General features: G+C 41.2%; 1 protein-coding gene across 5 annotated transcripts in view; it reads left to right on the plus strand.

Annotated features, from left to right (window-relative positions):
- The window catches only part of cdk5rap2 (CDK5 regulatory subunit associated protein 2), a 48,903-nt gene that overhangs the window by 18,777 nt on the left and 16,252 nt on the right, over positions 1–13,874 (plus strand). For 3 of the 5 annotated variants that reach the window (XM_074689852.1, XM_074689849.1, XM_074689851.1), the window contains 21 exons: positions 1–105; positions 192–386; positions 1,775–1,966; positions 2,090–2,213; positions 2,301–2,440; positions 2,519–2,635; positions 2,711–2,842; positions 2,938–3,050; positions 3,128–3,267; positions 5,889–6,029; positions 6,114–6,223; positions 6,341–6,475; positions 6,884–6,970; positions 8,332–8,462; positions 8,536–8,824; positions 8,931–10,227; positions 10,337–10,438; positions 10,773–10,921; positions 12,767–13,131; positions 13,221–13,453; positions 13,553–13,604. The exon at positions 1–105 is cut by the window's left edge and continues 75 nt beyond it. In XM_074689852.1, coding sequence (XP_074545953.1) covers positions 1–105; positions 192–386; positions 1,775–1,966; positions 2,090–2,213; positions 2,301–2,440; positions 2,519–2,635; positions 2,711–2,842; positions 2,938–3,050; positions 3,128–3,267; positions 5,889–6,029; positions 6,114–6,223; positions 6,341–6,475; positions 6,884–6,970; positions 8,332–8,462; positions 8,536–8,824; positions 8,931–10,227; positions 10,337–10,438; positions 10,773–10,921; positions 12,767–13,131; positions 13,221–13,453; positions 13,553–13,604 — 4,349 coding nt within the window. The remainder of the gene's footprint in view (positions 106–191; positions 387–1,774; positions 1,967–2,089; positions 2,214–2,300; positions 2,441–2,518; positions 2,636–2,710; positions 2,843–2,937; positions 3,051–3,127; positions 3,268–5,888; positions 6,030–6,113; positions 6,224–6,340; positions 6,476–6,883; positions 6,971–8,331; positions 8,463–8,535; positions 8,825–8,930; positions 10,228–10,336; positions 10,439–10,772; positions 10,922–12,766; positions 13,132–13,220; positions 13,454–13,552; positions 13,605–13,874) is intronic. The other 2 variants (XM_074689847.1, XM_074689848.1) reach the window with 2 other exon arrangements.

Genomic DNA, 13,874 nt, shown 5'->3' on the forward strand with positions numbered 1-13,874 from the left:
TCCAAGCAGGAAGCAGAAGATAACCTGAACAGATCGCTGAGGGAGAAGGACTCCATCATCAGCCAGCTTCAGCAGTCTCTGGAGGGCAAGACCAAAGACATGGAGGTCAGCTCGGGAAGAGGAGTCGTCCTGAAACTTTCAGTTCACTTCATGTACGATGAATTAAAGTGGGTCTGTTTTTCTCGTTTCAGGATATGGCGAACTCCATGCTCAGCCAGTCCCAAACTCACGCACATGACCTTGCCGAGCAGATGGGCCAGAGGTTAAAGGTCACAGAGGCTATGCTGGCTGAGGCTCAGAAGGCCAGAGAGAGGCTGATTGCTGACAACGAGAGTGCTGTGGAGGGGCTGCTAGCTACAGTCAGCAGCAAGGACAAACTCCTAAAGGTTAACACTCAATCATTGAAACACTGGATCATAGGTTTACTGCAAAAAACTGGAAACTTATCAAGTGTTTTTGTCCCATTTTCATTAGAAAATGTCTTTTTAGACTAAATATGAGCCACATTCAACTGAACAGTCCAAAAAATATTTTATTTCAAGTTATTTAAAGACAGAATGAGGTCTGAATTGTAACAAGTTAAAAAAAAAAGAAATTCAGTCATGATTTTTTTAGGGATGCACCGATATAAAAATTTTTGGCCAATACTGATATCCGATATTATTTGGTTGTTATGGCCAATAACCAGTATCAATATTTGTGAAAAAAACAAAAAAAACAATCTGAGATGATGTGTTGAGGTAGTTCAGAGAAAAAGAGCGGCGCGATTGTGAGAAAAGACGACCGTGGGGAGAAAAAATGCCAGAAGCTAATGAGAAAGAATCAAGTGATACCGATATTGATACCAATATATCATGCATCCCTAGATTTTTGTCTTTAAATAATTTAAAACAAGACATGTTACTGGACTGGTCTGGTTAATGTGGCACACATCGACTAAACACTTGATGAGATTTCAGTTTTTTGCAGTGTTGACGTCAACTTAAATTTTTCAGTTGGACAAACTCTTTCCCTATAGGTTATTTTATTTTGATAGGGACAATGCAAATTACACAGCACATCCCCAATCTATTACAAACAGCTAAAGTTGTTGATGTTTTACCTATAGGGGTTAAAGTAATTGCTAGTTTCAAACTCCTGTAATAATTTAACTTTAAAATAACACAAAAATTTTGGAAAAAATGAAAATAAGTAGAAGAGTAGAAGGTAAATGTTTATGTTAAGGGTACTTAAAAAAGAAAAGTTATAGAACATTTTAGGCTACTTTAAAGTGCTCACATCACCCATTGGCACTTTTGTCAGAAGTCTTTGTACCTTATGTTAATTTATTCCTGTTGGTGGTGTTTTCCACATTTGAAAAGCCTGCAAGGTTATATATATTATATATATTTATATATATTTATTCTTTAAAAAAAGATATTTTTTAGCATATATACACAAAAAAGGACCGGGCATCAGTACCTTATCGTTTCAAAAATGAAAGCTACCCTTCCCTAACAGTAAGCCTTTTAGTTCAATTGTGGCGTTCCTCAGGGCTCAATTTCGGATCCTCCACTTTTTTCATATAAACTGTCATTGCCATGGTGATAACACAGCTTTTACATCACTGGTACAACTAATGACCCAGTTTCTATGATTTGTTAATTTTAAACTTTGATAAATGCCCTTTAAGACACACACAACAAACAGTTTTTAGATATTGTTAAAATCTTCAAAAAGCTCTTTAATCACATGTCATGAACTCTCATGTCTTTCATCTGTTCCTGTCTCCCAGGAGTCTGCAGAGCACTACAACCGCATGCTGTCCGAGCGTGCCCAAGAGATCCAGGAGCTGAGGAAGCAGCTGTCTGACTGTCAGCAGCAGCTCGCAGCCTCAGCGAGACTCAGCACCACAACCGCCCAGGAGGGAAACTTAGAGACTGCAGAGCTCCGAGCTATGCTCGCCGATAAAGAGAGTCTCATCAATGTGAGTTCCTCTGGGACAAAACTCAGTCAGCTGGAAACTGTGCTCGACTCAAAGGCCTAACAAGGAGAGGAGGTCAGGAGAATTAACCCAACAGTTCTGTTTTCATTTTCTGTAACTTTGCAGAAGCTGCTGCAGCGTGGTCAGGAGAGGGATCAGTATCTGGCAGAGACCAGGCAGAAGGAGGATCATGTGCTGGAGCTTAGACACACTATCCAGATCATGCAGGAGAAGCTGGACGACAAAGATGGTGAGGCAATGAGACCTTTTAACCCCAGAGAGTTTATGAGTTAAAACTGCAAAGTGGTTCCTAATGTGATTTTTATCCACGTTGAAGCTGAGATCACCAGGAGGAACAGCGAGGAGAACGCAGAGAACATCCCTCTCCCCAAGAAGACGATTGTTATCCTGAAAAAGGAGCTGGCGCAGAAAACCGAGGCTCTGAATAAAGCCCTGAAGAGGGAGAATGAGCTCAAGGTAAGTCCATCAGAAGTGTTTCTCTTTGTTGTTGCACTTCTTCAACGTTTGGTTTCTTAAAACTCTCTTTGACTCTAGATTTCTTTGGCTGAGCTGCAGTCCCTGCTGTCAGAGCGAGAGGGTCGCAGCGAAGGTCAGGCCGCGAACATCGACTCCCTGACGGCCACTCTGAAGACCAAAGATGAGATTATCAACGTAAGGAGCTCTTCTTCAGGTTGACTTTAAACTCAGTGGCTTTTCCTTGAATTCTCATGTTACGTTGCTGTGCAGGTTCTCCACCAGCGGCTCGGTCAGAAAGAGGACAGTCAGCCTGATCAAACCCAGGACCAGGTGATGGAGAGGTCACTCCCAGCGCTGCCTCAGAGAGAGCGGACTATGATTGGTGGAGACAGACAGCAAGAAGTATATTTTCCTGATTAAAACACCAAAAAATGTTCAGATTTGACTCTTAATGTGACATTAAAACTGCTTCTTTTTATCCGTCTGCCTCCTCAAAGGCTCTGCCCAGCCTCACAGCACTCCAACAGGAGCACAGTGCTCTGAACAGAGCCCTGAGAGCCGAGCAGCAGCTCTACTCCAGCCTGGTACGCACCGTGAAGGAGCAGGACAGGTGAGAAACTCTGGAGACCAAGCTCTTTCTGCTGACGTTAACAAACCACTTCATGTTACAACACGTTTGTTTTGCAGCGCTCAGCGTCTCCACGCTCTGCAGCTGGAGCTGACAGCTGTGACGCTCCTCAGGCAGCAGCTGGAGGAGAGCATCAAGACTAACGAGGAGCTGAGGGAAGACTTGGAGAAAGAGATTCAGAGAGCCAAAGTCAGAGAAGGTGCAGTGCAAACACACGGGGCGGTTAAAGGTGACGGGGAGGAGTGAAAGAAACCGAAACTTAATGAAAGCAGATATTTATCACTTCAGCTGTAGGTGGAAGTAAAACTCAGGGAGACGTTAATTCATAGCACACACACACACACATACCTGTCGTCTTTGTTCTGCATGTTTGCTCCATTAATATGTCCTGCTGACAAGCTCACACACACACAGCTCATCTTTCTGCACTTTATGTTGGTTAAATCATCACCTCCTCATCTCCATCTAGCTTTCTTCGTCTGTCTGTAAATGTCTGTGTCTTTCTCTGTCCGTTCTGAAAAATAAAGGCTGCTGTCTGGCCGGTTTTCCTCTGTCTGCTTGTCGTGACTGTCCCATTAAAACATTTGCTTGTTTGTCGAATGCTGTAACGCCGCTCTGGTTATTAACTCCAACCCATCTGTCATTTCACAGCACCAACATTTTATTATATAACGGCTTCAAAAAGGGTATAAAAGGGTATTAAAGTCCATCATGCTGCTAAGGAAACTCATAATTTCCCATTTTAAAGCAGCTTACCTGAAATAAATCCTTATATAAAAGCTCAGCTCATCATCTTTTAACACAGCAGCTAATTTAATCAAGCGCAGTGAGTCTGAGACTGATTTAACGTGACACTGTATGATAAACAGTTACATCAGTGTTGATCCACATGCATGTGAAGTGTCTGTCTGTCTGTGTGACTGTGTGCAGAGAGTCAGGTGTACAAATAGGTCAGCTGTAAGTAACAGGCTCGTGCTTCACATTCACTCAGTGTCCAGTGTAGAAACAGCCTCGTTATATTTCCACGTCTTCTTTCATTCACAATATGAGCACACTGCATATGCACAGAGGGTTCGGATTTATTTAAACAACTTTACATGATTTTGAATTAGAAAATAATAATATTAAAAATGCAGTTGCAGACTTCAGAATTATCCTTACACAATGACGCCTTTTGGTGCAGTTTCAGATTATTCTTGCTACAGAAGTTTAAAGAAAAAGATGAAGAGTAGAATTGCACATTTTTTAATTCTTGTCATCCAATTTTCTGATTTTTTTTTTCTGAATTTGCACCAAATTTGTTTTGTTTTTGGAAGTTGAACCAGTGACGACTGCAGAGTCATATTTTCGTCATTCCTAAATCAACTGTTTTTGCATGTCATCAGCCCAAAATTAAAAATCTTGGCAGGGTTTCTTGTTTTTTATCAAAAGATATTTTATTTAAATTGTGTCCTTGGTGTATTATGTCAGAAAAAGTGACCTCTTACAAATACATTCATCAAACACATACGTCTTATCAACTGTAAACAGCAGGCAAATTGAAAAATTACACTGCAAAAACAGGAATGTAAGCAAGTGTTTGTCTTAATTTTACTTAAAAAAAAAACCTTCTAAAAATTAATATCAGCCAAATTTACTTAAAATTTCCAGAAAATATCTTATTTCAAGATATAAAAAGACAAAAATGACACCAAATTGCTTAAAAACATTTTGCAAAAAGAGGAAGAAAAAATTTCTTGTTAAGTTTCTCAAAATAGGAATAAATCCTTAACATAAGAAAAACTTTAAGCCCATTAATGGATTTAAAAAATATATATATATTTGTTTTATTTTATTTTATTTTATTTTTTATTTTATTATTATTATTATTATTTTTATCTTTTTTTACTTTTCAAGAAATTTTACTCTTTTTTTTTCTAAAAATGTCTTTAAATAAGACATTTTCTGGACTTGTCAGGTAAATATGGCTCATATAAACTTTAATAAGATATTTTTTTTAGAATAAATAAGACAGCGATACCTATTGGATTTCAGTTTTTGCAGTGTAATTTTTCAATTTTAAGAGTTTTACAGAGGTTAATTTCTGATTTAATATACCAAAGACAAACTTAATATTTAATTAAACGTACAAAATTATGATTTTTGCAAGATACCATAATGAAGAGAATTAAGTAGTTTGAAAATATAATATGGTTATTATTAAAATATAATGATGGTATGAGAATTATGCGTATCTATGAAAAATTATAATAACTATAGAGGATGGAAGTTTTCTGTTGCAATGTCCAAGCATGAAATAAGGGTGTATGGTCATAGTTGTCTATGAGTATATGCGCAGTAAGTGCGCAACATCTGCATTTGTTTGTAAATAATTGTTTGGTAAAGGGGTAGGAAATAATAAGTTTTTACTTCACCCCACCCCTTTTCGAATATGTGATCAGATAATGTTTGTTTGTTTTGTATTTTTTTCTGTCTTTGAAAGAGATTTTACTCTAACCTCATGTTCGAAATAAATTTCAATCAATCAATTAAAAAAAAGAAATCAGGATAAAAACAAGTGACACTTTTGCTTTAAAAACGTGTAAAATCAGAAAAGTCTGGGAGTGACAAAAAATTATTGAAGAGCTTGTCGCAGCAGTCACTGGTTTTATTCCCCAGTTGAAAGTTTCAGTGCAAATTTAAAAAACAAAAATGTAGAATTTTTACCAAATTGAGACTTGCTTAGATTTCAGTTTTTACAGTGTACCCACTTTTAGATCATTCAACTTTTTCTTGCTCAGAAAGACGAGACTCTCTCTGACCCTCTTGGTCCTCCTTCAGGTCTGGACCTGAGTGATCCCAGAGAGCTAGAGAGCGTGCGACACCAGCTGGAAGATGCTCAGCGCTGGAACGCCTCCCTTCAGGCTCGATTAGGAGCCATACAGAACAGAGGAGGCGGCGTCGGTGGAGCCAGTGATGGCGGTAAAAAAAAAAAAAAAAAAACTCACTGATTCTTCAATCAAAGTTTAAAAAGCTTTTTATAAATGTGACGTCACTGTTTTTCAGGCGACACTCTGAGTTTCATTGGAGAACAGACTTCCTACATGAGTATCTGTGTGGGCGACGGGCAGGACGACAGCTTGTCTGAGCTTTCTACACAGGAGCTCAGGCAAAAGGTGACTTTTTCAACTTATGATTGATAAACTAAACGCAGAAAGTGAGGAAATTTGTGTTTCTTTATTCATTCCTATTAAACAAAAAAGTTTGTAAAAAGAAACCCTGTGTGTCCTCAGGTGCTGGAGCTGCAGGACGCTGTCAGCAAACTGCAGACTCTGAACAACGAGCTGCAGAACAGACTGTCCCCATCAGAGAAACCAGACGACGACAGAGACAGCAGAGACATTGCTGGCAGCAGCCCCTCCAAACAGGTCAGAGGCCACAAACAACAGAAGCAGGAAGTAAAAAAGAAGTCAGATTATACTTTTAAACGTCAGCCATCATCTAACATCCACCTTTATTAGCTCCTTTCTTTAACCTCTGCTGTCCAACCTCTTACTAATGCCTCTGTAGTCTAGAGTTTTCTGCTGTGTCCTTTTCTCTAACAGTGTTTTTGTCTGTAGTAGACCTTCTCTTCCTCCTTCGTTTCTCCTAACTGCTCCCTGTGTTTTCTTTATCTCTGTGTCCCATGAAATGATCTCTCTCGACGCCATGCCACATTAGACACGCCATACCATTCTGCTGTTGCTGTGCAGTGTTTTATGGATTCTGTTCCCTCGTTAAGTTTTTGTTTTACCGAGCCATTTGTGTCACACTCGCCTCCCATCCCATTACTCTAGCAGCTCAGCAGGCCCGCAGCTCACAGCAGGATGGCGCTTCGGTCCGGGCAGGAAAAAGGAAGTCAGACGGACATGAGGCACGAGGAGGTATGGGATATGTCCCCCAAACTCTTTTGATTTAAATTTTCGGCACTGGATGCAGGCATTTGCATACATCAATGAAAAAACAAAAATTGACGTCCAAAATTAATAGATAAAAATATAAATCAGTCGTAAGCTAACAAAATAAAATGGAGAGGAAAAAAGCAAACAAATTATTACCTTAAATAATAGAAGTTAAGATAATAATAAAAATAATAATACATCAAGTAATGAAAAAAAATAGAATTATAAAGTAAGAGTATATACTAAAAAAATAATAAAAGTAAAAAGAAAACATATTAGAAGAGTTAAAAATAGAATTAAAATAGTTATTAAGAAAAAAATTGATAAAAAATTAATAAATAAAGATATATGTTTAGATTTTAAATAAAAAAATAAAAATAGATGCAGACATATGCAAACATTGATAATCAAAAAATTACATTTGAAAATAATTGATAAAGAATTAAACAGAGAGAAACAAACAAATAAATATAACCTTTGATTATAATTAAGAAAAAATAAATAAATAAAAATAATGGGTAGAAAAAATGAAAATAAATGGATATAAAAAGTGATATAAAAAGTATGATTATATACCAAAAAATTATAAAAAATTATAAGAATTAAAATTAAAATTTAATTAAATATTTTAAAAATTAATTTTAAAAAATCATTAAGAAACAAAATGGAATAAAACAATTAAAAAGGAGACAAAGCTGTGACACACGCATACATTGATGAAAAAAAATTGACATCCAAAAAATTGGACAAATAATAATAATAATAATAGACTAAATAAATTAGTAAAAAGCTCACTACAAAAATGGAGAGAAACAAACAAATATATATTACCTATATATATTTATATAATATATATATATATATATATATATATATATATATATATATAAGAATAATAATATATTTTTTTATTATTATTATTATTTTAAATAATTACTGGAAAGAAATTGGAAAATAAATAGATCTATAAAGTAAGATTATATACTGAAAAGATAATATCAGTGAAAGGGAAATATATTTAAAGAAATAAATAAAAAAAAAACGAAAAAAAAAAAAAGAATAAAAAGATGAGACATGGATGCAGACATATGCATACATTGGTTGAAAAATAAATAGTCATCCAAAAATAAAATGATTAATGAATAAATCAGGTAAAAGCTCACAAAAAAGTTGGGGAGAAACAAAAAAATACATTTCAATAAATTTAAAAAAATATTAAGAAAAAAAATGAATATGAAAATAATGTAGACAAACCAAATATTTGGATTTCCTGAAGAGATGCACTTAAATTTGGGCCTTTTGATATTTTTGACGTGCATGTTTTATTAACTTTTTCTTCTCAGATGGTGTCTAAACGGCTGTTCGATGATGTGAGTCAGTCTGGGACACTCGCCTCTGACACTGGAGACACAGACGTGACGGCGCTTAAATCCCTCCTGGCTGATACTGGAGTCACATCCGTCTCACACCTAAGGTGAGTTTAGAAAACATCACTAACTTGAGTTACAGGAGTCTTAAAAGTTAAACCTGAATCCCCATCATTTCAGGGAGGAGCTGCTCAGACTCCGGGCAGAAACCTCAGAGCTGCGAGGTCTCCTGAAAGAGCAAAAATCCACTGAGAGCAAAGAGAGAGCCAGCACTGACGCTTCAGGGAACAGCAGCGATGGACAGGCCGAGTTAAGGAGAAGTTTGGAAACCCTGCAAGCTGCAACCGGGGCTCCCTCAAAGATCACAGCGCTGCCAACGGAGGAGAAAGGGAGGAGCTGTTTGATGGTGCCGGATGGAGAGAGCCCGGGCAGCTCCAAGAGTTGGAGGACGCCCGGCACGAAACATGGGGTAAGATTAGATCTGAGGAAGGTCTCACAACTTTTTCTCTGCTCTCATGGAAAGTGTTTTTAAGTGTTTGCAGATTTACAGATTAATCAATTTGTTTCATGTGTAGGCCGGGGTGAAATCCCGTCTCCCAGTCCCTGTCAGGCTCAAAGTGGAGGGGAGTAGCAGCAAGCAGCCTTTAAACCCCGACCACGTGAAGCTGGATCCGTTGAAACACCTTCATGAGGATGATGATGAGCAGCTCCTGCACGCAGACTCTTCCTCACGGAGATTCACCTGCAGCAGCCAGGTGGAGACCGACCACGGCGCTACAGATCACACCCCGCCTGGCTCTGCTCTCCTCACCCAGCTGGAGCTGCTCCACCAGGAGTGCCAGGAGAAGGAGGCTCTGATCAAGAAGCTCAGCCAGCAGCTCGCCGAGTGGGAGGAGCTGGACGCTCAGCTGCAGGAGAAGGATTCGCTCAACCGCCAGTACGTGGAGGCGTTACAGGCGGCAGAGTCCACCATCGCTTACCTCACCGCCTGCAGCCTGGACAGCCAGGGAGGGTTTGGGCACGCTGCAGGGTCTGGATCTCTGGGTTCAGATGTAGTCCTCCACAGCAGGTGTTTGGACCTGCAGACTGCGATACAGCAGAAAGAGGAGCTGAACAACGAGCTGAGAGATCTGCTGAGTAAGGCAGAGAAAGCACTCGGCTCCTGTGAAAACCACGATCCAGAAAACCTCGATCTGTGTTCACAGATACAGTCGGCCTTACAGCAAAGTAAACCGAGCCCCTCAGGTGTTTTCAGCACAGGTGACTCTGTGCAGGACCTGCAGCTGTTGGAGCAGGAAAAATTAGAATCACACAAAGATACAGAAGCAAAGAAAAGCTCTGACGTTGGTGTGAATCAGGAGATGATCAGAGTTCTCACAAACTGCCTGAGTGCTGCAGAGTCTTCGATTTCATCTCTGGCAGCAAACTGCACAAACACAAACACAGGCTCCTCACGGTCCGGCTCTGAGCTGCAGGTTCATCTGGAGAAACTTCAAACCGCCCTGCAGGAGAGGAAGAGACTGGGACAACCTGACCAGCAAACCTCCAAATCCTCCAACAGTTCGCCCGCTTCTTCATCCGCTACGAGAGGAGAGCTCCGCCAAGATCTCCACGACAACATCTCCCTCCTCTTCAAGGCGTTCTGCGACCAACGCCAGAGGATATCCGAGCTCCAAGACGAGAACGCTCGTAGAGAAGAGAGCAGGGTCCAGGGGACGCTGCAGGATGTGGAGGGGCTGCCGCCGAACGTTCAGCTCCAGCTGGAGACGCTCCACAAAGCGTTGAGGGAGAAGAAGAAGGCGTGTAAAAGCCTGGAGGAGAAACTGGCCACGGCGCTTTCCAGCACGAGCTCCCCTGAAACAGCACGGAGAGGTAAGGTGGCTTTACGGTTTTTTCACGTCTCATGTGATGTTTAACGGGTGAGGACGACCCTGAAGGAGAGAAATGAATGTCCTAACACTTATATTGCCTCCACTGCCAGCTCTGGAGCAGGATGACAAAGGCGTGCAGGTGGATTTGCAGGACCTGGGTTACGAAACCAGTGGGAAGAGTGAGAACGATAGGGAAGAGAGCAGTAGCACAGGTAGACGGCGTCCAGACGGACTCTGCATGTCTGTCTGCTGAGTGGACACTAATCCCACAGATGCTCTGTGTGCATGAGGGGTGAACAAAGACGCTCTAACTCTGTCTCCTGGTTTAACTTGGTGTTTCTCTGCTAAACTTTCTCCAAAATGAAACCAGCTGTTGATATCCTCATCCACAAATTTCTGCATGTTTTCACTGGAAAGTCTTTGGAGCACTCATTAACCCTTCCTCTGTTACTTCTTCTCTGGTTTTCACAGTAAAGCTGTAGCTCAGTCATTTATTACTCGGTTTGTTTCATGAGTTGATCGTTTCTTTGTCTCCTGTGTTTCCAGATCTTGAAGTCGGCGTGAAGCCCAGCTGCAGCGCCTCTAGCCTGCCCTCTCTGCTGAAACACGAACAGGCCAACTTCTCCTCCACCGACAACCTGGACTCCACCTCGAGCACTCCTTACCCAAGCTCCCCAGCTTTCAGCTCAGCCAAGGTAGAGACACAGCGCAGGCTGAAACCACTGAGTCTGCAAAACTATCGACTATAAGACTCAGTTAGGGAAAATTTGACTTAGAGGTTAAAAAGAAGATACAGTCGGCTTTTGTTTGCTTCCAAAACAAATGCACCCTTTGGCATTCACATCCTTACAACAGTGGGTGATAGTGCTCATGGGAAACTGAGTCTTTATCCCGGAGAAACTCTAACTCACTACCTCACAGCGTCTTTAAAAAATGTTTAAACCCAAACACTTCTGTTGCCAACGCTATTTTCTTGAATCGAATCATTAAAACAGAGGTCATTGATGTAGTTAGTTAAAAGTAGGTTAAAAGTATCATAAACAGCATAGCCAAACCACTAACCAGTGTCTTAAACCAATCACTACTAATAGACACATTTCCCACTCAAGTGAAAATAAAAGTTATACCTTTAAGTGCTCGGTCCTAAATTGTTCATATTTTACTTTAATGGAGTTTGTAATTTGTCAAAAAATTTTAATTTTATTTTATCTGCTGATGACACAAACATATTTTCCACCTGTAAAAACTTAAACGCTCCCATATTCTGCTCCTTTCCTGCAGTTTAATCTGGATCATTGATGTCTTCATGAAATGGTAGTAACATGTTTTGGTTCAAAAAGCCAATAAATCAAGCACAGCAGCATTGTTTCCAGGCTCTCATAGCCCCTCTGTTCAGAACGCTCTGATTTAGTGGGCGTGGCCTTCATATGTAAATGAGCCACCGCTGATACCGCCCCGCTCTTCCACGTCACTGAGAGCGGCGCCACAAGCTCCGAGTGCACAATGTTTAGAAAACAGAGAAGCTCGCTTACCGTAACATTACAGGCTAAAACAACAGGCTAACTGCAGCTAAAGTTAGCATCCTGAAGCTAACACAGAGACAGGGGGGACACTGAGGAAAAGCTCTTTTATCTGCTCCACAGCACACAGCATTTAAAATGCTCACATTTCCAGGGTCCCAGGTTTGTTGGAGGATGGTTGGTAATGCGCCTGGATTCAGGACCAGTCTATTGGCTAGCCCTCTGTTGGACTGTCCAAAGTTGGATAAGCAGTCGGCCGTGAAGTGACTAGCACACACATGCACAGTTTTACTGAGTGTAGCTGGAACATTTCCTGATAAATGAACTCTGGACACTTAGTCTGTCTTCTTCTGAGATGGGAAGCTTGAGCATGGAACTATGAGTCTGTTTACAGCCAAAAACAGAGCAGTGATGGCTCTTCAACTTTAGCATTCTCCGCCCTGCTGCTGGGGAGTAGAGCGGGCGGGGAAGGGATTCGGGGATATCTGCTCTGGAAATTCCAAACAGCTCATTTTAGGTCAGGATTTTACATTCACAAGCTCTACTAAGAACAGGTTTGGTCATTAAATATCACATTTTGTGGGCTGGGAGGAATGACAAAGACCCACAAATTTCACTAAAAGACTTAATAAAGTGATTTTTGCAGAATATGGGACCTTTAAGAAATTATTCCAACAAAAGATGATTGCAAAGTACAGAAACGGGTGTGAAAACATAACACGTCTGAGATTTTAGATAGACGATGGGTCTATGTATGATACATGAATATTTATTTATGTTTATCTTATTGTTTTATATAAATCTAAAGGAGGATGAGTAAAAGATGAGTTAGAAAAGCGCAACCTAGAAAAGGGTTTAGCCTACACCTTTTCTGTCCTGTTATTTGTTTTGTTGATTTCCTTGTTGTTGACTGTTTGGTGTTAATGTTAAAAAGCATTAATTCAACATTTGTTCATTTTCACTTAATTGTGCTTACAAGTTTTTACGGTTAAGTATTAACCTCCTCCTCTGTGTTTTCAGGTGAGTCTGAAAGGCCTGCAGGTCTATGATGAGTACGGCGTGTCCGAGGACCCTCACCAGCTCCAGGGACAAGTCAAAGAGCTCAAGGCCCAGCTGGAAAACCAAACCAAGCTCATCCTGCAAATGCAGAGTCTCCTCCGTAGGAACTCTCTTTACAGCGATCACGTCGCCAACACGCCAGATCCGTCGACCGTCAGGGATCAGGACGGGGCGCAGAGAGACAGCCACGGCCAGGATAGAGGCTATAGAAGTGGGACCAAAAAGGACGGGGAGACCCAAAGCAGGCAGGACGGGGAGAAGATGCAGAACAGACGGTTGAGTGATCAGCTGCAGCAGACACGCAGTCGCTCCACGTCTCCTGCTCGGTCAGTATAACCTTCATTTCTCACATCGTTTTAAAGCTGCACAGTCATTCTGAAAACCAGGTCTTTGCTGACCCCCTTCCTCTCCACAGACTGGACTCCCTGGTGCAGTCCCAGGCCAGGGAGCTGTCCCAGCTGAGGCAGCAGATCAAAGAGAGCCGCAGGCTGGGAGCCCTGCAGCGCCGGCAGCTGGAGGAGCTGAACAGGGCCTTCAAGGAGCTGCTGCAGGGGAACAAGGTGGACTACTACATGGGGGAGGTGGTGAAGGAGCAGCTGGACAAGAGCCTGGGGATCCTGGACCGGCTGGAGGGACGGCTGGACAAAGGTAGCTGCAAACAGAGGAGTCATGTGAAGCTGTCACCTCCTGTGCAGCTCTTGGCAGAGGAAGCTGATTTTTACTGACACGTCTTCCTCTGTTCTCTAGGAGAGTCTCATCTGGATAACGAAGATGTGGCGGCTCTGGAGCTGTCGCGCAGGTACGTCTGTGTCTCTAATTAATGCTCTCACTCTTTATTAAATCACCTTTAACTCATAATAACTCCTCATCCTGTAACTCGAGCATCTTCCCAAAGAGAAATGTTTTCCAGCAGCTTGTTAGCTCATATTCGTGCGTCAGTTTTGTACTCAGGTTGTGGTGTTCCTGTTTGAGTGTCCCGGTCGATCCCCGAGCTGTTTTGTTTTTTATCTCACCGCCCTCTTTGACCCCGTCCCCTCCTCCATCGGGCCAATCTACTCTATGACCCGAG

Source organism: Halichoeres trimaculatus, unplaced genomic scaffold (assembly GCF_033239565.1).
Source record: "Halichoeres trimaculatus isolate MK-OKI-2021-1 unplaced genomic scaffold, fHalTri1.1 fHalTri1_scaffold_16, whole genome shotgun sequence".
Taxonomy (NCBI): Eukaryota; Metazoa; Chordata; class Actinopteri; order Labriformes; family Labridae; genus Halichoeres; species Halichoeres trimaculatus.